The following is a 24,968-nucleotide window of genomic DNA, read 5'->3' on the forward strand; positions in this document are numbered from 1 at the left end:
CATAAAGCAGGTCATCGACTCGACCTCATCTTCTCTACCCCTCAGTTAGTACACCTGAACGACATCCTGCCTATGGGCTGGACTGATCATGCCCTTCCCAAATTTCATATTACCTGTATAGGGGCTAGAATGCCGGCACTCAGCACCTCCTCAGAATTTATGTACAGAAACTGGAAAGCTCGTGAAAAACTGAGTTCTACCGGTGCCGTGTTTTGCGTGGAAGATAGCTTTTTCCCCGCTAATCCGGTTGAGGACAATTACAAGGCCTTTTGTACGAGGATATCCTCAACTACCGACTCCCTGGTTCCCTTAAAAAGATGTAAACCTAAGGGCAGAGCATCAGCCCCCTGGTTTAACGACTCTTTGAAAGTCCTCAAATTAGCCTGTAAACAGGCTGAGAGGAAATGGAGGCAAGGCTACTCCGACACAAATAAATCACTTTGGAAAAATAAACTCCTGGAATACAAATCGGCAATTGTTAAAAGTAAATCTACCTACTTCTGCTCCACTATAGTTAATGCCGCTAATAGCTCCAAAAGCATCTTCCAGATTCTTAACAACCTCGTCCACCCTGACTGTGCCAAAAAAACAATCCCTCCTACACAAACACTCTGCGATAATCTCGCACTGTTTTTCAAGGATAAAATTGAGACCATTATCCACAACCTGAATGCCTCCCCCTCACTGGATAGTCTCAACGGCTCCGGGGCCGCCACTACTGACCTTGATCCGGTGAGCCCAGGGCACCCACCTAGGGAATGTTTGCGGGTATTTCCCCCTATCTTGGAAGCGGTTTTCGATAGACTGGCACACGGGATCACTTCGGGTTCCCCCCTCAACCCTTTGCCCCCCAAAACCTGGAAAGCTTTTGGAACAGAACTCTTCTGCACCCTCTGCAGGATTTGTAACCAATCCCTGCGTTGCGGATTTGTCCCGTCTCCTTGGAAGCATGCACTTATCACCCCATTGTTGAAGAAACCCTCACTGAATCCTGAGTGTTTATCAAACTATCGGCCTATTTCTCTCCTACCTTTCCCGGCGAAAGTTGCCGAGCGCTGGGTGAGCTCTTGTCTCTCGAAACATCTGGAGCAGAATCACATTCTGGACGACATCCAATTTGGTTTTCGTCCAGCCCATGGCACCGAAACAGCTGTCCTCACAGCCATGGAGGAACTTCGTATGCGTTCAGACAGGGGCCAAGCAGTAGCTTTGATCTTACTGGACCTGTCTGCCGCATTCGATACGGTCAATCACGTGATCCTGCTACAGAGACTAAGGGAGGCAGGGGTTGATGGCACCGCCCTGCTTTGGGTCCAGTCCTACCTGCGAGATAGGAAGCAGGCTGTATCCCTCCCCCCTTTCCAATCCGCCTTCTCCCCAGTGCCCCACAGGGTGCCTCAAGGCTCGTCCATCAGCCCCATCCTTTTTAACGTTTACCTTAAACCTTTAGTCACATTAATTAAATCCCATAGGCTAAAAGCTATTAACTATGCAGATGACACCCAGCTCATCCTCTCCTGGGAGGGGGAAGAATCGATCCCTCTAGAATCGTTTCACGACTGCCTGAGAGACACAGCTGGTTGGCTGCATAAAAACTCCCTGCAATTCAACTCCTCCAAAACCGAGGTCCTGTTTTGCGCTGGAAGCCGGATTCCTCGCCTGTTCCCTACCGAATTTTGGCCCCCGGAAGCCCCGGAAAACCCACAGCCGGTCACCACTGTCCGCAACCTAGGTGTCATGATGGACAACAAGCTTAGCATGGAAACGCAGGTCGCGAAAACAGTGTCCATCTGCTCGGCCTTACTGCGTTCTTTACGCAAGATCATGCCACTTCTTCCCGCACAGGCCCGAGCATTAATAGCCAGGTGTACCATTCTTAGTCGCCTTGACTATTGCAACGCATTGCTGCTCGAGTCCCCAGCTGTACTGTTAGACCGACTCCAAAGAGTCCAGACGGCCGCCGCCAAACTAGCCCTTGGCTGGACCAGGAGATCCTCGGCCACAGCAGCTTTAGCCGAGCTGCACTGGCTCCCTCTGAAGCAGCGAGTAGCTTTCAAAGCACTCTGTCTTGTTTTTAAAGCACTACACGGAGTCGGGCCTAGATCCCTGCAAACCATGTTCACCTGGTACACCCCTACCAGAACTCTCCGCTCAGCCTCAGCCTGCCTTGTCACTGTACCAAGATTCAACAAGGTCAGGACAGGGGGAAGATCCTTCAGAGTGGCAGCCGCAAAACTTTGGAATAGTTTGCCTGTCGACATCCGCCAAACATCACAACTCTTTCCATTCAGAAAGCGGATTAAAACCTGGCTTTTCCCTTAACTACTTCTCTGGCAAACCGTTCTCAGTTTCCCATCACTTTCTACCTTAGGAGCAACTTTCCCAGCGCCAGGATACCTGCTAGGTGACAAATGCGCTATACAAATGTTTTAAATTAAATAAATAATACACTGTCACCAGGCAAAATCACTTGGCCAATCGGGCTACTGTCATAGACACATGTAGGGCTCTGGACACAATGTTCATAGGGTGCACATGTTATCAGAACAGCATAGAACCATTATGCACAAGTACAATCAGCAGTGCACCATAGTGAATACTCCAGTGCAGCCAGGGGGACGCAGGCCTGGTCCTGCCGCACCAGGCTGTCACTGTACACATCTGGGCTACCAGCCCATCTCCGTCGGGAAATGTGGGAATCGCTTTGGTGCTACGAAAGCACCCGAGTGGGATCTGCTGATGGCCCCTCAAGACCGGAAAGCAACAGTGCAGCCCGTTCCCTCATAAGGGTGCCCCTAAGACCTCGACTGGTCTCCAGCTGCTGCACCCCAGACAACGCGGCTCGGGAAAGAGGTACACCGGTCCGATCGGCACTCACCTCCCTGCCAGGCTACCACGGGAGGCGTTGATTCTCCGGGCCGAGCGCGGCTACACAGCCCTTTGCGGCTGGGGCAGCTGATTAAGCCAACGCGTCCACAGCAGTTTAGCAGGTGAACACTTTGGTTGCCTGGCAACGCCTTCCGGGCAGTACCCTGCGGCATTTCTTCATGCCATGATTTCGCTCCTCTGCGCCCACCGCACTCAGAGAGTGAGCCCACGTCTGGGGCTCCAACAACAAATTCAAGCCCCCATCACACAGTATCTTTTGCCTCGTAGGCTCAGCGCTTCTGACCACAGAAGAATGAAGTGCTCCACATGCACGGGTTAGGTAGCAAAGCGAGCTCTCTTCAGAGCTTCACCAAAGCAAAGGGGAGGTACCCCAATTGAATCAAGCGCTCACTTAGTGCCAAGTTGTCGAAGTACTGCAGGACAGGATCCCAAGCCCAGAGAGATCACCGGGACAGAGGACAGGGACCAGGCAGGCCAGCACACAGGGTCCCCTAGCAGAGGGGCAGTCCTCTCAGCCATCCAGCAGGTAGTCCCAGGCGGGGGTACCTCCTGGCACACAGCAGTCCTCTGGCTGTATCTTCAGTTTCTGTTCACCAGTTCAAACTTACATGGGTTCACGGGCCCAGTACTTATAGTTGAAAGTGTCTTTGTTCTCCCCTGGAACAGGGCTCTGAGCCCAGTCCAAACCAGTTCTGGGGGCACTTTACAATTACAGAATATAACTATTATAAAGGCAAGTGTAGCTATTTATTAAGTAAGTACCACAAAGGCCTATTTTGGTACTTTACTATGCAGTAGTTTACCATGCATTTAAGTATATTTTTAATGATGTAAGTATATAAAAAAAAGGGGAGGTGGAGATTTTAAGGTTATGGGATGGGTAAGAGTTCAGGGAGTTTAGGGCTTTAATTAGCTTTTCAGGCCCCTCGGGTGGGTAAGGGTACGCGGTAGAAAGAATTTTATATTGCTCAGAGATGGAACATGGTAGTAAGAGGTTTTTAGGGTTTGTGGTTGGATAAGGGTACAGTGTAGTAAAGGACTTTTAGAGGTACGGGGTGAGTGAGGGTATGTGGTAGAAAGGGTTTACAGGGGTTTTTAGAGTCCAGGGAGGGGTAATTGTACAGGTTACTAAATAGTTTTTAGGATTCGTAGATGGGTAAGGGTACAGTGTACCAAAGGTTTTTGTAGGGATCAGGGATGGGAACGAGATAAGGGATAAGCGTACGGGGTAGTAAGGGATATTTAGGGTTCTGGTATGTATAAGGGCATGGGCATTAAAGTTATGAAGGTTTTATGGTCTTGTTAGGGAACGGGATCGTAAGGGGTTAATGTAAAAAAGTAACAAAGGGAGAAAAGGGGGGTGGAGATATAAAAAGGGGGCTTTGGGGTGGAATCCATCCAAATATGTATGTTTTAAAAAAACAGGGGTATAGGGGAATGAAAGTCCTACCCCTCCCTCAAAAAATATACACAAAGACATACATAAAAAAGGGCTTTGAAAACTCACCCAATAAAATATATATTCAATTGATAACACTCTAATGTGTTGTTTAGGTAACATGTCGTAATGCCCGCGGGGCAAAGGCCTGCTTGGCAATATGTGATATTCAAATATAGGATTCATAAACTTCTCTGTCAATCCAATGAATAGTGAAACATGTGGATCCTTCTTTAGTCTTTAAGATGGAGGGGGTGTCCATGATTATCTGCACAAACAGGCATGCTACTGGGGGAAACAGTGAAAAGGGGAACTAGTTCTTGCAGTTTGCAACACCCTGAGGGTGTAAGAAAACATCCTCAGTGTTGACTGAGTGTATGAGTGTCTCCAAACATTGCCTGTTGAGACGAGTTACTGTGCGTTGATGGATCTCTCGTAAATGTTACGAGCCTAATAGAGTGTGCGAGGCGGGACTCAAATTATGGGAATCTTAGCTCCTCCACGTGGGAGTAAATCAGTATGATTCATGAATCTGCTGTAGGGAATGAGTATCTGGAATGAGTGAATAAGTTTGCAGCCCTAACTGCAGCAGCAATGTCTCCTAACTGCATAGATGTAATGGGTTAAAAAAAGATTAAAATTGAGAATGGTAGGGGTCTGAAGCAGATTTCTGCATGGGTTCTCCTGAAAGAGCTAGAGATTAATTGTCACAATTTAATGCCCATCACGATATTTCTTGACTAGCTTTATAGGCTGAATCAACCTACCCACCAATGACCCAGTTTATGGGACCTAACTCAATAATCCCTATACAGTAGCAATTCATGAAACAAATAAGTCATGTTATTACTAAAGTAAAACCAATGCTTTTATTATGCCATCTATTGGGTCATATAGTTAGTGATATATTAGACAGAATAACTTGCCATCAGCAGAAGTTGACAATAAATAACAACACAGACGTTCAGTGAACACAACCATCAATTTTCTCTCTTTGATTTACATTCATAACGAGTTTGGTTTACAGCCCCCAAGTTTTACCTGAACAGAGCTAATGAACTGAAAATATGATGAAAGTTACACTGTTCTTACTTTGGTCGTTGCAGCTGTAGACGAACTGGTGCCGAGATTTGTTGTGGTATCACTGCTTACGGTGGTGGACGCTGAAGAAGCAGGTGTGGGAAGCCGAGCGCGGACAATAGGCAAGGGCAAAAGTCCAGGTCTGTTGTTGCCATTAACACCAACTGCATTGTTGCAGTTTGTAGTATTCACATGATTGCCATTGGAGCTCCATTCCCAGCGTTCCCAGCCCCCGCGATAGTCTCTTTCAAACCGGCTATGGTGGCGAGACATCTCGATAAGAGAGCGGCTACAGTTGTGACTCTTTCTCTTGATAAGAAAAGTAGGGACCTGAAATAATAAAAGGTGATAGGTTAATGTAATCTGAAAAACAAGAACGTACAACCAAAATATATATTTTTAAGGTACTGGCAACAGGCACATTGCATCCCCGAAAAAAGCAGATATAGCTTTTTGGTTAGGTGCAACGACGTTGAAAAAAAGTATTTATGGTTTTCTATACACGCATATATATACTCATAACTTAGTTAAGAAACTCAATTACTGAATTGAAGCCTTCTAAAAGCAGACAAAGAGCATGCTTCAATACATTTTCTAGACTAAGATCTCAAGGAGCCAGAACACAGACACGTTGGTGGCAGGCATTCAGCTGCATATCGGCCATCTTGCCGTTTCCACCAAAACTGCAACAAGAAAACATGGTAAGGGACGGTAAAGGGTGATTGATTATGTGGAAATTTAGTCACGGAGATGTTTAAATTTAGTTATCGAATGACTTAAAAACACAATGATTCTTCTGATTTGACAATAACTGCATGTACAAGTACTCAAGGAATAGATGGCCAACAACACCTGTCCCAACCACAGAGGACTGAACTTTAATCCCACTCATTGCAAGAGTGAGTAGGCTTTCAAAAACTGTGGTCCATCTCCACTCCTCTAAGTCTGTAGTAAGCCCTGGAAGTCAGCTTGATCTAAACAAAGTTCCACAGGAAGCTAAAACGGCTGCACAAAAAAGGAAGCTATGTACTTACAAGCGGGAGAGTCCATCTCAACATCCAAACTGCTATGCTATGCACAAAGTGAAGTGGGTACCCAAGTCATAGGGGGAAGTCTCGTAGTCTAACCAAATCGTGAAATAGGCAAAGGTCAGTGATTTAAGCTTGGACTCAGCCAACCCTTAACGTTATCCGAGTATTCATATATGAAAAGTGCTGGTTAAAAGGTTTTTTTTTTTTTAAGATAGAGCTTAGAACCTCTCTATTTGTTTCTGCTTTACAACATAATACATAGCAGGTGCGGTTATTAGTCCGTCATTTAAGTACCCATTGATAGTTGCATCCAACCTATTGAGACCAACGAAATTTGACAACTTTCTCATAGTCCACATAAAATCATCCATCATTTAGACAAATAAACAAACACTTTGATCCCCATTAAAATACAAGCAAAAGGCTTCTTTTTCATAGCAATCTGCCACTTCAAGGCTTGTATACATAAATGCACTGACAAGGTGGGAAAATGAAGCTGGAAGAACCTCTTTATCACTGCACATTGGTCGCGGTATTGAGATACCCCAAACAAGCTTCACTTTTATAAGAACGACCAGGTCACCATAACAATGCAAGAGCTGGCGAAAATAGGAAGGGGGGGGGGGAATTTGAAGCCCAACCATACTATTATCTAATATTTTCCCCACATTTGCTTCTCTCTAAATGAGGCACTAAGTAAAGTTTTGCATCAGTGCGAAACATAAGCAAATCATTTTGCAACATTCAACTAAATGTTGCAGAAGTAGGGCTAAAGTGCTAATCTAGAGGTTTCACATGTGGCTGTGCAGATAAAGGGTGACACAGGATCAGGGAGAGGGGATGCAGCATAAAGATTGGGAGTGGAAATTGCATTCTGTGTCAGCTGTGCAAATCGCAAAATTCGATCGTTTGAAAATGCAAAATAGCCTTTCAAAATGTATAAAAGGCTTTGTAGTCACAATTCTAGGTAATCGCAAAAATTGGGATTACAAATAGGGAATAACAATTTGTGATTCCCTTAGCACATGTTACAAGCATTTTTTGAAATGCAAATGATTACAAGTCGATGGTAACCATGTGCAAATTTGGAAAAATGCTCAAAATTGCATTATTCCAAGTGCCTGTAGCGCACACATGCCCGATTGAATGTCTGCGCTTTACATGTGCACTTTGTTTGTGGGGGGGGGGTGCTTCAGGGGGGCCTTAGGCCCCCGGGCACCCTTGGTATTGCATAACCTAATTTCCGATTACCAATTAGGTAATCGCAAATTAGGTAATGCAAAACCTTTCACACCTATGGGCCTTTAGGCCCATAGGAACGAATTGAGAGGTATTACCTAATAGAAATTACCTAAATGTTTATTGCAAATCTTCAGGAATCACTAATCTTACATGCCATTTTGCATTCCTTAAATAACAATTACCTAAAATGCGCTATTTAAGGAATGCAAAATGGATTTTTGATACATGTGGAGCCAAGGGTGCCCAGCTGAGGCCTAGAGAGGGAAGGTCAAGGCGGTTAGAAATGTGTAGGGCTGCAGGGTGGAGAGAAGTACACAATTTGTTAGAAAAGGAGAGGATTTGGGGCAAAGCACAACCGCACCTATCCCTAGTGAGATTATTTAAATAGATGGTGCTAATGACCGGAGATCCAAAGCCTCTAAATCTCCTGAAGCTACGCACTTCAAACAACCAAAGCAAAATTTAATGGTCCAGCACCCAAAAAGCAACAGATATTAGACATTTGTTCATGACATAAATAAATGTCGACAGTTCATCTTTCAAAAAATGGATTTTCAGCAGAGACGATTCTTTTCTTTTTTTGATCCTTTATTCAGAAATTTTCTTTCAACATATTAAAACAGACCATAGCCAACGCGTTTCATCCTCACGGACTTCTTCAGGGCATAAAATAGTAGCTTTGTTTTTCTGTGGTCTGTGCTCTTTCCTTACGATTGTAGGTAGTCTATTTGCTGTGTACGTTTTTACAATATCTGACAGAGTGCTCTGGCGATTGAAAAACCAGTTCCTTATATTTTTCCCAGTTTGTTGGATTAGTCAGTATCCGCCATTCCTCAGTCAGAGAGTATCTTTTCGTTTTTTTTCTGCCGGCTACTCGCGTGGCGTCATTGTTACCTAAAATGCGCTATTTAAGGAATGCAAAATGGATTTTTGATACATGTGGAGCCAAGGGTGCCCAGCTGAGGCCTAGAGAGGGAAGGTCAAGGCGGTTAGAAATGTGTAGGGCTGCAGGGTGGAGAGAAGTACACAGACGTCTTTTAGGGGGGTACGTGAGATGTCTTTAAGGGCAGTTGGATTCATAGTGATTACACTGTGGCGGGAGGAGTGGGTGTGGTAAGTTGTTCAACTAATGGAATATATTACATGGCAATTTTGCCTGATATTGATAACATTGATTTTGCACGGATGCTGCTTCTGAATCATCAAACATTGATATTACTTAAATATAAGTCACAGCTTTCACATTTGAAAAGTTCGTATTTTTTTTTCAAACAGCAAAAATAATGTGACATCTTTTTTTCCCTCTCAAATACAAACTTATACCCTACATGACAGAAGATATCAAAATGTCAATCTGTCTTTTCATTTCTCATCCTTCTTTCATTGGCAGAGCTTTAACCAACAGCACACTTTATTTCACCATCACCAAGACCCAGATAGAATGAAGGGTTCACATCTAGTTCATTCAGGGGGTACAGAACTCCATTTCCCCATGTACACAATAATGAACAAAGACAAAATCAGAAGCCCCCACTTATACCTTCAGATAAATGTCAAGGATCTCAGCATCAGCCCTTTTCTATATTCCTCCATTTCAGTACAAAAGCAAAACCAGTAAGAAGTAATGAACCGAGATATTTTTTGAAGTGTGAAGACACATCTTTGTAAGCCACACAATAACCGGTGCAAAGTACTGTGTTCAGTGTGTCCAACAGAGGAACACGATGGCACCCTCTGTCATTGGAAACCTGACAGACACCTCTACATTGATACAGAAACTCTTGTCAAGACGACGAGAGTCTACAATTGACACTGCAGTTCGGCTCCGTGAATCAATTATCTTCAAAAGATGTGTAAGGTTTTCAAAAAGAGGACATAAGGATATACATTTATTTTAGGAGCTTGTTCGAAAGTTGAAAGCATTCGAAAGGTTCACGACTTCTTAGCAACAGGCAACATAAAACATAATAAATGTAAATCCCACAAAACAAAGTTTAGGTTTCCCGTGAGATCTATGCTCTCCTTTCATGAAACTACAATAGTTTTCTCTTCATCTTTTTCTCCTCCTGTCTCCATCACATATTTTATTTATTTGTTATAGGTACTTAGAGGTAGTAAATGTCTAGAAAGGTAAATACATGCACCTCGTTTTGGTCTAGAATCCCTTTAAAAACGTAACCGATATGTACCCTTTATCTTAATGAAAACCTCGGGAAAACATATTTATATTAGGAAATTCTATTGAGGGAGAACTGTGAGTGGGGATATATGGTCGCTGCAACCCCAGACGTTCACTTGCCCTGTGACATGATTAGTGTTTTATGTAATTGTGGATTGGTTCATGTAGTGCGAAAAAGGCCCTCGTGCACCAGAGACCTTTATCTTTAACTATAGCATTGTTTAGGAGGAGAACATATATGAGCAATAAACTAGCAACAATTACAACAAATATATTCAAAGTTAGCCCACATTTCTTAACTTTAGAATATCCTAAAAACTGCACTACGACACAGTTGTGAAGGCCAGCAGCTTCAATCCAGCAAACTAATTCTGTGTGTGCTGAATCCTCTAAAAGTCGAACGACCACAGACACGAAAACCCCAGAACAAAGAACAGTGTGGTCGAGCTCCCCAACCAGCTGTACTGCTGGTGGGCACCCATCTGATTGTCATAGACCTGAGAACATTCTCTAATTGGCCAGAGTTGCGCAAGGCTAGCAAACAGGAACAGTACATGTAAGTGGCACTTGCAACAAAATGACCTGCAAATCCATCAGGGACTAAGGTATCTGGCACGAGGCACCAGATCTTCGTAACCCCAATTAGACGGGCAAAATAATCTACTAAACAACCATCTTCCTGCACATCCACCGCATGCAGCTACAAACCAAAAATATGCCGACAGAACTGATAGGTTTTACACTGATTCTGTTAAACAGGGAACACTGTAGTGGGGCTTCCCCGACCATTCCTATGAGGCCTGCTCCAATCTGTCTGTATTCCACGAACGCGCAGGTTGCTACTCGTCAGTTTTGCACAGCCAGCAAACAAGAACTAGGTCTACAAGATCTGTGAACCAGGAGGCGGCAGTGAGCTGTCTTGAAGAGGCAGAACAACACACCTCTCAACTTCAATGCAGTGATTTTCATTCAGGAGCAAACCCCTGTTCTTTCCCAGACTGGGTCATGCCTGTTTCAGTCACCCCCTGCAGTGCCAATGACTAATGCGGCCTCCACAATGGAAGGCGCTTCACCAACACCACAACAGTGTAAGACACCCGCGTTACAAGATTCATTCATCCATCCACTCAGAGGAGAATGCATAGGTTCTTGTGTAGTGCATATGGCTAGCATAGCATCATAGTGCTTCCTTTGACACAATGACCGAACCGTAGACGGATGAGGAACTGCACATTAGCTTCACAGTTGAGTCCTCAGCTCAAGAGCCTGTGTTGACAAATGATGGAGAACATTACAAGCAGAGGTAACATGTCAGCATATAACTCTCCCCTCTAAAGCTCCCCTCAGATCTGTAAAACCGGATACCCTGCTGATGGGAGAGAACAGCTGGCCCAGCAGAGGCGCCGACAGGCAGATGGACGAGGGATTTTCTTTTTAACTCTGATATGTTTCGGGCAATTCATACGGTCATAACCGAAACTCAGATCCATGAATGAGTATGATAACAGGGCTGCTGCTGAAACTCCATCGGTAAGAGAGAGCAAGGGTGCTCTCAGCTGACCCTAATTTAGAAGGCATCATTTTTTTGGCTAAAAAATACACACACATTTTGCTAAAGAGTCTCTTACAAAGCTGCCATCTCACAATGTTTCATACCGAAATTTTAAGTGGGACGTACATATTGCTTCCCAAACAATAGAAAATTGGAAGTTACCTGTGCCAGAAGGAACATTAGATGACAGAGTAGAGGGGGGACACAAATCTATAGCTCTAGGTACCAACACTGCTTATTACCTTTCGGACCTGGCCCTCTGCAGGATCAGATTTCTGCGGTGCTTTGCAAAACTAGTTTTTGTTGGCTTTTAGGACTCTATGCACATGTTCTCTGCTAAGGAGTGGTAAAGTGCCTGTGTGTTCTTCCTTGAAAACATGGTAACGTTGACCTACACCTTACTGGTACACTTAAACAGGTCTCAGGCCTGCCACTGCAATCTGTAGAGCAAATTTAACATAACTGACATTTAGACTTGGCAAAATAAACCTTTGACCTTCCTTTATATTTCTTACATCTCCCCCCTAAGTTAGGCCATAAAGGCTCACAGGGCAGGGTGCATTTTATTTGAAATGTTGGATATGGTATTTAAGTTTGAGATGTCCAGGTACTAAAAAAATCCTAAAGTCACTTGTCACTGTTGTAAGGCATCTGTCAACCCTACACTAACATTGGAGTGCCCTATTACACTTAATACGTGCTATTTTCAGATTGGGAGCAGACGGAGATATCCTGTATACCCTTAAATGAATTGTAATCTAAAATGCTTTTTAATATTAAAGTCAGATTTTAAATTACTATACTGAAAATGACGCTTTTAGAAAGTTGCCATTTTCTGCAAACCTGCTGAGCCTTTCTGCCAGTGTCCTTGGTCACATGACTGTGAATGGCTCAACTGTTGGGATTTGTAGATTGCTTGCAGACAGTGAGACAAAGGGAACCTAGGTGTGAGGGGAGAGGGTGATCCTGAGAGGATGGCTGGGGAGGACCTGACTGCAGTGCAAACAGAGAAACCTAACACCAGGCCTGCCCTGCCTTAGGTTCACCCTAGGTAGCTTGGAGCCAGAACCAGGAGAAAGGGAAGAACTGACCAGAACCAGTTTTGGGCATAGGGCAGGGGATTTCGCCACGCAAAGGCTGACAACAGCTAGAAACAAGCATTTGCAATGCAATAGGTTGCATTTGCAAGAGTTTAAGCTATTGGCATTGTAAATGACAATGCCTTTTATTGATCTGTTTTGATAATTAACACAAACTGCCTTGCTTTATCTGAAGAAGGAAGATTGGACTCGCTTCCCTTGATCCCTGGATACCCAGAGCGACTCCAAGAGTCAGTTGGCTACAGGGACACAACAAGCTTCCAGGGCCCTCACTGTAATAGCCCAGCTGACCAGCACCAACTGGCCCTGCCTGAGCCATGTTGCTGGCCTCTGCTGGAGTGAGGCCTGTACCCAAGAGGTGGCCCCAAGGTGTTGGATTCTTGGTTGGCATCAATGAGAGCTCCTCCACAAGAAAAAGATAAAAATCCTTAAGTTAGGGCTCTTTGCGACTGCAAATGTGCCAGTGTGTGTCAAAACTCTCCCATTTGTGACAACCTCCAATGCGAAGCTCTGGTGAGACCAGCACTTTGCGCCAACAGCGATGTCTGGAACGACTTGCAATGCTAGACCTGTATTTTGTGGCAGCAGTTCTGATCAACCAATGCAAAGCTCCAGCGACGAACAACTATTCGCACTACAGCAACAACAGTCCACCATGCTCTACCTTCTCTTCACGCCAAATGCCTCCTCCACGTGGCCTCTTCCAATGCGAACTGAACCCTTAGCACTGAATTTGAGAAGGTAACACTTCAGCAGGATTAACTTGTTCCTTGTATCCAACTCACACTCCATTGCAGTCAGACTGAACTTGTGACTTTCCTTCGGTCTCGCGCAACCAGAGAAGCATGGACCTGTCACTATTGTTAATCTCCACAATCAACAAGGACAAAAAGGCCCATATTAGGATTACTGTGGGGAAACTACAGATCTAATGCCGCTCTTTGAATTAGAAATCATGAGGGGTGTTCTGAATGCAGGTTATGGTATTACTGACTGATTAGGAGTTCTTAATTCAGAAATAGGGAATAGCTGTAGAAGTCAGTATTTCAGCACAGAGGCCTGTATTGACCCTTTTTCTGGGCTATTTTTTCACATATATTTCAGCTAGCCTTTACATTGTGGAATGTGCATAAGGAAAAAAACTATTTCCCACACTATTCCTAATCCAGTTGAAATTGTATTTACATGACACTGATAATTAGAGTCTACAGTGTTGTATTACAATGTTTACGGACAAATATATTTCTACTTTCATTGTTGAGTTTATAATATAACACATCTATATTTACGTAAAAGAAAACACCAACTGTCACCCAAAAACATACAAAAGTTTTGAATTCATGGGTTGTGTTGGATTGGCCCTTTTTGCAGGGTCATCCATGAACTTCTTGCCTTCCTCCTAGCCTTTTTTCTGACATGGTGTTTGTTAGAAATTGGATTTCTGGTTGGCTAGGGCATGTGCCTAAGCCAGGCAGAAACCACAACTCTAGTCAGGGTATGGGAGTTAAACGCTGAAGATAACCCCTGCTCACCCCCTTGGTAGCTTGGCACTAGCAGTCAGGCTTATCCCAGAGGCAATGTGTAAAGTGTTTGCGCAACACACACACACAGCAGCAACACACTTGGCACACCACAAAAGAAACTCCACACAAGGTTATATCAAAAATAGCCTTTGCATTATCATAAACACATTAGAATCATAATCACATAATGTACACTGTGCCAACTGGCACTAGGCAATATTCACAGGGGATTATATACAGGACAGAGCCAATTGGGCCACTGTCAGAACCATCGGAACAGGTAAGTAAATATAAAACAAACAGTAACTACTGGAATAATGACCTCAGCATTATCACATTAGGCATAAACCCAATAGGCCCAACTCATTAGCATAAACACATTACGCAATAGACCTCACAAACATGAACACATTATGGTGCATAAATCACATTTGTCATAGGCATCACATTAGGGCCTTGCGCCCTACCAACTTAAAACTGACCCCGTGGCCAACTGGCCTTCTCTAGGGGCTCAAATGCCCTCTGCTCAAATGTCAGGGCTTGGCTGCCAATGCAGCAACATCAAAGTGCACGCAATGCGCTGGGGCAGGGCAGGAGTGTATCTCACTCCTTTCTCATCAAAGGAAACCACATGCCCCCAAAAGGAAAAATGGCGCTGGCACTACTGTGCCTCCGGGGTCCCCACTGGGACTCTTCCATGCAAGCTTCCCGCTATGGCGGCGCAACTGAAGAAAAGGCCTGGCACCACTGTGCTGCCTGAGTCGCACTCCGGGACTCTTAAAAACAAAAGTGCCCTCATGGTGCAGCTGCCCGCAACGGCGGTGCAGCTTTGAAGGAAATGAGCAGCGGTGCTCTGGAGCCCCGCTCTGGGGCTCTTTCAACAAAATTGCCCAAAACGTTGGAGCGGCCCACTCACCTGCGGGTCCGCTCAGAAACCCCTGGCACCGAAAATGTGCCTCGAAAGGGGCTTCCCTCACCTGGATCTCCCAGTGCAGCTTCCCAACCGCCCCACTCACCGGGACATGCTTGGAGGCTCCGTCTCCTGCTGCACTGGCAACTCTGCTCTTCGCTGGTCCCTCTCCTGGGACTGGGACTTCGGCATGGAGCCTGCGAGGCTCCGGACGTCCCAGGCTGCACGCGGGGCTCTCCTCAGTAACACGGGAGCCCCGTCTCAACTGGCAGCCTTCTCCCATGTCCCGCTTGGCCCGACACCATGGCACACCTCTTCTCGGCATATGCAAGTCTCCCACCGCTCACGGGAGCCCCGCTCGGGCTGGCGGCAACTTCCTGGATCTGGCCCCACCCACAAGCAGACAAAGCCGCCTGGCTTCCGGGTCGCGCTGGCAGCAGCCCGGCAGCACCTTAACTCGGCGGTGCAATGCAGGGTGGGCACCTGCTTTAAAATGAAGTTCAAGTGCGGGTGGGCACCCACCTTCCCCAAACAAGCACATAAGCGGGGTGAGCACCCGCCAGTAAACACCAAATGCTGGGTGGGCACCCGCTGTCAAAATATGGATAAAGCGGGGTGAGGGCCCCGCTCCGCTTGGCAAGAAAGCGGGGAATCCCCACGTCGGGACTCCCCCCAAATAGGTTGCAGCTCCGCGCTGTGAAGCCCACGCTCTTTTCTTGGGCAATTAAAGTATAGCGCTCACGAGGTGCTAGAAGCCACAGCTCCAGCCAGCAAAGTTCTAGGGGCACAAGGCTGGGCCCAGACAGGCCAGCTCACAGGGCTCTCCAGCAGGGAAACAGACCCTTGTGGTGGTTCCTCCTGGAGCCCAGCAGCAGCAAGTCCCCTCAGCACCAGGAAGCACAACTTTTACATGGGGTCACAGCCCCTTTATTTAGATTCCATATTTGCTTTGTCTGCCCAGGCACAGGGCTTGGGGGAACCAGCCTAAACTGGTTCAGGGGGGAATTGGAGCACTTTGTTTACCAGGCTCCTATTCCCCATTGTCAGGTGGGAGCTCAGTGATCAGACACACCACAGGGGGCGTAGCCAGCATTGTACAGGCTAAGCACAGACCAATTCAGGGACCAAACAGACCAATCTTACCATGTTTACCACAGAGAGCACACACACTTTACACTGGACAGCAGTGTTGGACTTGGCCCTTTTTGCAGGGTCATCCCTAAACTCTTTGCCTTTCTCCTAGCCTTTTTTCTAACATAGTGTTGGGGGTTTAGGACTCTGGGCACTTTAGCACTGCTGTCCAGTGTAAAGTGTGTGTGCTCTCTGTAGTAAACATGGTAAGATTGGTCTATACCCGTTTGGCCTATTTAATTTTCCTGTCAGTCCCTTGTAAAGAGGTATCTCATATACCCAGGGCTGGTAAATTAAATGCTACTGGTGGGCTTGCAGCGCTGATTGTGCCACCCACCAAAGAAGCCTTGCAAACCTATCTCAGGCCTCTGCCATTGCAGGGCCTGTGCGCGCAGTGTTACTACGGCTGTGGCGTGGCACCTAAAGTGTGTGCCATGTCTGTGACCCCCTTTTTACTACGTCAGTCACCGCTAAGGTAGGCCCTAGCTAGCCTTATGGGCAGGGTTCATTGTAGGTAAAAGAAAGGACAGGTACCTTAAGTGTGTGACATGTCCTGGTAGTGACAAACAGCCATTTTGGTTTCTCACTACTGTGAGGCTGCTGTCCCATAGGAATTCATTCGGGATTCCCTGATAAGTGTTTCAGTGGTAAATCCCGATATGAGAGGAGCAGCGTGGTCAAGTTTGGTATGTTTGGAATAGTAATAATAAATGCTAAGCAATGTTGTGCGCAGATTTATTATCACTATTTTAGAAATGCCACTTTTAGAAGTTGGCATTTCTGTGTGCTATGTGTCTGCCTGCCTGATGTGTATTGCATGTCTGGCTTTGGAGTTACAGGGGCTGGTGAGATGTGTGTGGCTTAAGGCAGGGCTCGGTTAGACAGCGCTAGGCTGAATAGGTGGGTCTGCATTTGGAGTTGTCGGAGGAGTAGTCCCCAGACCCTGAATAGGTCTGTGCCTACCTAGATGAATGCTGGCTCCGCACCCTGTGGTGGTCTGAGGACCGAGCCCCTATCTGACAAAAGAGAGTGGGAGCCCTGTACACAGATAGCTTCAAAACCTCCCAGAACCAGTTCAGGCAGGTTCCCCAATCCCTGTGTTATGCCTAATGTGATGTGCACAAAGTACTTTGGGGCATAGTGTGATTAGATGTGCTCCAGAAAGTCTGTAGGCACGATATCTCCCTACTGCCTTGCACTGCTGAAGTGTGCACCTGATGAGTGATTAGGGTGCACTGTTGCTGATCATGTTTTGCATAATGCGTTTATCCTAAGGGTCTCTGAGGTGCACTGCTAGTTTAGGATAGATGCCTAAGGTGGTTTATGCCTGATCTAATGTGATTTATGCATAATGTGTTTATGTGGCTAATGTGATATAATGCTGAGTACTGTATTTTGCCAGTAGTCACTGGTTGTGTTTTAGATGTGTTACTATTGCTTTCTAAAAGGTTCTGACAGTGGCCAGATTGGCCCTGTCATGTATATAATCTCCTGTGAATATTGCCTAGTGCCAGTTGGCACAGTGTGTATTGTGGGATTATGATCCTAATGTGTTTATGATAATACAAAGGCTATTTTCGATATAACCTTGTGTGGAGTTTCTCTTGTAGTTTGCCTAGTGTGTTGCTGCTGTGTGTTTGTGTTGCACAAACTGCCTCTGGGATAAGCCTGACTGCTCATGCCAAGCTACCAAGGGGGTGAGCAGGGGTTATCTTCAGCATGTAACTCCCTTGCCCCGACTAGAGTGGTTGTTTCTGCCTGGCTTTGGCGCAAGCCCTAGCCAACCAGAAATCCCATTTCTAACAGGTTGCATCATCCACTCTTGCGAATTAAGAGGCAGACATTTTGGGATATCTCTTCCATACACAGTCACATTTTAGTGTGATAAGACACCATACTGAGCTGGTAATGATGTGTATCCACATATAACTGCTTGCCTTCAATCGGGTTCTCGCGATTTCGCCACTTGCACCCAAGTAGGTGGAGAATGAGGAGTTAATCTGTTCACTTGCTTTAGTGAGTTGTTGGGCATTGATACACTCTTATTTATTTTAGTGACGCACTACCTACACATCAACTGGTAGTAATTTGGAAGCACTCATACTTGCTTTTTTTCCAAATATTCTTAACATTATGACTTCTATCTTTTAGCCTCCAAAAAGGTTTTCTTACATTATGAGATCTCGTCATTATTGGCTAGCTGGGACCTTAAAATTATAAATCACATTCTTATTACCACACTAGGGTTCTAAATTTCAGTTCCTAATGATTTCCTACTGAAGGCTAACGTAGCATGCCCTGTCTAGAGCCATTACATGGAACTCCAGATTTGAAGACTTCCACATTTGTCTTCTGTCCACCTACTTACAATGTGTATCATCAGTATATTCATTGTGACCACATTTGCCACTTCTTTAATGAAAAGCGCCATCTTTAACTGCATCTAACGTTCATCTCAATTACATGCACGTGCCCCTTTTTTTCCTCATCATCTTTTCCACCAATAATACAAATAATTTCCCACTCTCCTCTAAGTTTGGGCCTAATCCACACTGATTTCAAATCAAAGTTTATATTGTGTTTTAACTGCAAAAGGCCAGTTTTTAGAAAAAATGTGTGTGCGTCGTATCTTGGTCAGCAGATACCTAACCTGTAGCCTACAATTGTAAAGCACTTATTCCTTCACATGGTGTGTTCTGTAAACATAATGTTCCCTTCTTCCTGAAGATAGTCATTTTTAGAGTTACTGTCACATCACTTGAACATACACTCTGAAAATACACATTTCATGACCTCCGTCTGGTTTTCTTTAAGATTTTTGACACAGTGCAGCCCTAGCTGAAAGTAACAGGAGCATTTCAAGAATGAAAAGATGTACATTGAACTATATGGTGTGCAAGCGGTGATTCCAGGAGTGGCGGGCAGGTTAGGCAGGACTCCAGAAAGCAGGTTCTGAAAGTGAGGAAAAATGTAATTCATAAGGCCCTGTTGCACACACTATGTAGTACGTTTTGGAATATGCACAATACACATGTTATATCAAAGAGCTAAAACAAACCCATGACGTTTTGGAAAAGTACTAAAGCCAGGATTAGAACATCGCCTACAGATTTCAAGGTCAGCAAAGGATCTACTAAAAAGGCCTGCTACCTTGTACTTTCTTTGTGGGGGAGGGTGGGCACAATACCAGCATTCTTTGCATCAGTACCTTGCCAATTGACTTAGTCACACGGTAGACACCGAGGTGAGCTGGTACAGAGTAGCTCGCGAATCAAGGCTCTCTCCACTGACCTAAACCACTGCGGGTTGGGCAGCCTCCGCGGGGCAGGAGACGCCACCAGGTCCCTTGGTGCTACTGGGCAGGGAGTCGCTGCCCAGAGAAGCCCGGTGCTCCATATCCCTGCCTTCCATGCCAATGTCCCTCCTCCCACCCTCCTGCTACATGTGAAAATGATTACAAGCTTGGCAGGTCTGCACCATACAACATCCTGAAAGTAACAAGCACATTATGCTTGCGCATAGAAATTCTATGAACCATACCTTATGTATATTCCATGTTATTGCTTCCATTACTTTGAATACATTCTTCTCACCTGCACTGCAGCTAATGACGGCCCAGGGCACTGGAGAACCCTTCACTTCTCTCCTTACACATCCCAGCAGGAGAAAACAGGTGGGCTGAGAGAATGTGTATGCATCGCTTTCATCCAAACCCACCCCATGCTCAAAATTCATGCTTTGCACCTGGCACTGAAACCGACACCTTCAGTCCACTTTACATTCCTGCTTAAAGTGCTTGTCAGAACTGGCTTTGCCTACGCCAAATGTAAAGACATTTAACAAAATAGCTAGAAGATAATTAACATAAAAGCTCATTAAGGATTGGACGATGACAGCAGTACTTCAAAAGCATCAAGCAATGCACAAAATTCTATTTCTAGCTGAAACTTTCGGAGAAAAGTGTTTAAAGAAAAAAAACATGATAATGCGGATCTTTATCAGGAACTCGACTGCAAATTTGCAAAAACAAGGTTTGCGCTTATCAGTAGCCATTTCCTTCTGCTTGCAGTGGGTTTATTTAATCTCTGTAGGGTTAAAGTAATACTCATCACCATTCAACCGTCACTTTTTTAGGTCGGCCCAGAAAGCACCCTTTACATGATTTAAAAAAAATATTGTTTGTGTCTTTAGATTGCATCCAGTGTTTTACTGCTACTTCTAAGGAGTTTAAAGAACAGTATAATTTTAATGACCCCCTTGCACTGCTTTGGAATGGAGAGAGGCTGATTCTGTCTTCCTGGGATTCGAACTTGTGACATTCAGATCAATTCTGTTGTCATCAGCGAGTGCTCAACTCTGTGAGCCATGCGTGCGGTCAGCTGCAATTGGAGATATATATATATATATATATATATATATATATATATATATATATATACACACAGTGTCACAAGTTGCCTTTAGTAGAATGCACTCCCAACAAGTCTTTCAAAAGCGCGTTTCAGAGTAAATCTCCTTCCTCAGAGGCAGCATGCCAAGCCATGTTCATTCAGCAATCACTCCAACTGAAATAACCCCTCTAATTTGAAAACCTGCCCAGGTGGGCCTCTGGTTTTTAAGCATCATGGGAGTTGGAATCCCTGCTATGAATCTTGGGAGTTGGAGTCCATATTAAACCCTCGTGGGTCCGAAAACATAAAACATGCTTGAATTTTAAACTGCATACTTTTCTTTTTATTAGCATTAAATGTGCAGTCTCTAAAAATTGTTAACAAAGTAAAGTGCAACTTGTTGCTCCCACATGGCGCTTTACATCTGCATGCCACAGGACTTGTACGGATTCCTACAATGGTGCAATCCCCGACCTGGCTGGCCGTTTTTTATACAGTTTCACAAGTTGCCTTTAGTAGAATGCACTCCCAACAAGTCTTTCAAAAGCGCAGGAACAACTTCAGAGAAAGACAGATAAAACAATCATCGCATGCCTTGCCTGACGCGTTTCAGAGTAAATCTCCTTCCTCAGAGGCAGCATGCCAAGCCATGTTCATTCAGCAATCACTCCAACTGAAATAACCCCTCTAATTTGAAAACCTGCCCAGGTGGGCCTCTGGTTGTTAAGCATCATGAGAGTTGGAATCCCTGCTATGAATCTTGGGAGTTGGAGTCCATATTAAACCCTCGTGGGTCTCTAAAAATTGTTCCCAAAGTTTTAGAGACTGCACATTTAATGCTAATAAAAAGAAAAGTATGCAGTTTAAAATTCAAGCATGTTTTATGTTTCCGGACCCACGAGGGTTTAATATGGACTCCAACTCCCAAGATTCATAGCAGGGATTCCAACTCCCATGATGCGCAATACGCGCACGGTGAAAAAAATAAATAAATAAATACATAAATTAGCTTTTAAAAAACCGTACAAATTCACTGAAAAAACCATAGGTTTCACACACGTTATAGTTAGGAATTAGCATTTAAAAAACCTTGCAAATTCACTTAAAAAACCATAGGTTTCACACATGTTATAGTTAGCTGGGCATTTCACTCGTGAAAAACCAATGAAATTCCCCCGTTATAGTTAGGTCAGATAACTAGAACTCGCGCGCCCGCAATCCAGTGCTCATGACGTCACATATTACATCACTCATGACATGGTCAGTGGCATTACTCATGACATCACCGATGACATCATCCTTGTGATAGAGTGGCGGTCGCGCGAGTTATAGTTATCTGACCTAACTATAACGGGGGAATTTCATTGGTTTTTCACGAGTGAAATGCCCAGCTAACTATAACATGTGTGAAACCTATGGTTTTTTAAGTGAATATATATATATACAAATTCACTTAAAAAACCATAGGTTTCACACACGTTATAGTTCGGAATTAGCATTTAAAAAACCTTGCAAATTCACTTAAAAAACCATAGGTTTCACACAGGTTATAGTTAGGTGAATACTTCACTCGTAAAAAACCAATGAAATTCCCCCGTTATAGTTAGTTCAGATAACTATAACTCGCGCGCCCGCAATCCACTGCTCATGACGTCACATATTACATCACTCATGACATGGTCAGTGGCATCACTCATGACATCACTGATGACATCATCCTTGTGATAGAGTGGCGGTCGCGCGAGTTATAGTTATCTGAACTAACTATAACGGGGGAATTTCATTGGTTTTTGACGCACCCTGCGATTTTTTTTTTTTTTTTTTAAATAAAATGTTTTTTTTCCCCTTGGGGGTCCTTATGTGACCCCCTGACAAAGGCTAGGGGGTCAGGAACTCTCTTCCCTGCCCCCTTTTCACGTTTTCCACCTTTTTTCCCCCCTTTCCTTTTCAGTGCGAGAGACAAAATGGCGGCCGACACTTCCCGATTTCGACCGATTCGAATGTTTACCGACATCTAACAACCAATCAGAATTTCGCTCGCGCACGTTACCGTGCGCGCACGGTGCGCGCGTATAGATATTTATATGCTTTTAAATGCTATTTTCTCAGGAAATACTGAACAGATTGATACCAGACCTGCAAAAGGCACTTCCCTGACCTGAGGACTACCTCTCTGCCAAATTTCAAGTAATTCTGTTCAGCCATTCGGGCTGTACCTTCGACTAAAGGTCCTATGGAAAAATGCATGGGGAAAACGCGTTTTGGGACCCCCCTTTTTTCTCGGCCCCCGCTTGACGAATCACCCCGAGACTCTCAGGGTAGGAGCGGAGCGCCCCATTTGTTTTGAAAATTTCGCGAGGATTCGTCAACCGGCGCCAAAGTTATTCAAAATAGAATTTTCAGATTTCCTATGGAAACACGGTCCTAACTATAACTATCTACTGGCGACCGCCAGTAGATAATATATATATCTTCAAGACAAACTTCGGCGTAGTTACCATCAACGTATCCACAGCACAGAGCGCCCACAGCAGTTTCTTAAAGGTATTTTTTATTTATTTTTTCTCCACACCAAGTGCAAAAAAAGGACAGTCGACGCGTTTCGGCAGATGCCTTCGACTGGACTATATATATATATATATATATATATATATATATATATATATATATATATATATATATATACTGCCATGTACACATCAATTAAAGAGAAGCATTGCACGTATCTAAAAATAATGCTTAGATTTTAGTGCAACTTTGTTAAGTGTTACAAGTAAAAAAAAAAAAAATGCAAATTAATGTTTTTATTCAATATTTAAGGTTTTACAGTACAGGTGTAAGGGAAGTAGGAATGCGATAAACACTGGTGCACACATAGGATAAAGTAAGTCTTTACCCCACAGCCGGGAATCCCAGCCTTTCAAACTAACAATCAATTTTAGGACCCACATAATGAAACTATAAGGTCTTATGAAATCATTCTTTGTGTAACCCGCTTCCAGTTGTATCCACAGCAACAAAAAAAGAAGCTAACCCAGTAAGAAAAAAGGGAGACAAGAAGAAAGACGGAAGATCGGTACACCAGCTCATTTACCATGCCAACATATTGTTCCCGTTGTTGATCTCAGATAATGAGACATGGAAAATAATAACCACGATTTCCACAATGACGCATTTTGTTGTGGTTTCGGTTGCTTTCTGACCCGTCAACCAACCCTGCTATCCTTAACCTGCTCAATAACAGTGTCAAAATTAAGTTAACAGAGCAAACACCATTTCAACCAAATTCAGCAACTGTATTTAGCAAACATTAGCAAAGTCAGTAGGCCGGCATTGCATTTTCAGTACTAGCCAGACCAGGCTGTTCTGTATTTGTATGTCAGCAGTGGCCCTGCATCTGGAGCAGAAGAACTGCTCAGCACACTGTAAATGTTCAGTTGCCGTGCATCTGTATGTGGTTGCTATGGATGATACAGGTCTGTTCCTCGGATGGTTTGTATCAGAGGGGCGGGGTTAGGCATCCCTATTAATTTATTTGTTCTACAGTAAAGTGAACTAAAGTGTCTTGAAGTGAAAACAAATTACAACAAGCATTTGCAATGCAATAGGTCTCGCATTTTTGAGAGTTAGAGCCATTGGTATTGTAAATGACTGTCTTTATCCTTTGTTTTTTGGTTTGGAGTGTAGTGAATGTACGAACAGAGATGCAGCTGTAGCACGGTCTGGAGGACTAAGAATGAGAAATTACCACTGGTAACAGAGACACAGCTGCAGCACTGTCTATACATTAATGCCACATCATGCCCTGTTGTGATCATAGGAATATGATGCTATAATGCCAATGTATGCACAGTTTTTACGAAGTTACAATCTGTGTAGCCCATTGTTTATCTACGTAGTGCATGACCATGCTCTCTCGACTGTTACTGCGAGGCATCACCATCAAAATCACAAGGGCCCGGGTTACCTGTGCGATACACTGTGTGATGCACCATAATATGTGAATTTCGGGATGTTCAGTCATAAGTAATAATGTCAGGTTTACATTGATTAAGGCGATGAGTGTGTGTATAGTGTAGAGTTCCAAAGAATAGAAATGTATCTTGAAATTCACATTTCTAGAGTATGAACCTACCCTTTACAAAGATGCTCATGTTGTGTTCAACTATGTCTGCAGACTTGACAGCAGCTGATAACAAGGTTTCTACGGACGTTAAAGTTACTTGTGTGTCCACAAATATCCAGAAATAAAATACATAATTAAATACAGGTGTCTACCAATAGAAAGAAAATGAATATGTATTACGAGGGTATCTACCCACCTTGTTTCAAGTTTGTGTTTATTTTCCTCAAGTGTCTTTTGGTTTCAGTCCCATAAGACACACAGATAAACTTGTTAGAAGTTATGGTAGCATCGTTATCCAAGGACTGAATGTGCATCACATATTTTTAATACTAAAACTAATTATATAACTAACAAATATGGAGGATGATAAAAAACT

The 24,968-nt window shown here is 44.2% G+C and overlaps 1 protein-coding gene across 2 annotated transcripts in view; it reads right to left on the reverse strand.

Moving 5' to 3' along the window:
* KLHL29 (kelch like family member 29) overlaps positions 1–24,968 on the reverse strand; it is a 1,101,789-nt gene that overhangs the window by 690,590 nt on the left and 386,231 nt on the right. For both annotated transcript variants that reach the window (XM_085610611.1, XM_085610612.1), the window contains exon 4: positions 5,420–5,737. In XM_085610611.1, the coding sequence (XP_085466737.1) occupies positions 5,420–5,680 (261 nt within the window). In that variant the 5' untranslated portion in view covers positions 5,681–5,737. The remainder of the gene's footprint in view (positions 1–5,419; positions 5,738–24,968) is intronic.

This window comes from Triturus cristatus, chromosome 6, assembly GCF_964204655.1.
Source record: "Triturus cristatus chromosome 6, aTriCri1.1, whole genome shotgun sequence".
NCBI classification, from domain to species: domain Eukaryota; kingdom Metazoa; phylum Chordata; class Amphibia; order Caudata; family Salamandridae; genus Triturus; species Triturus cristatus.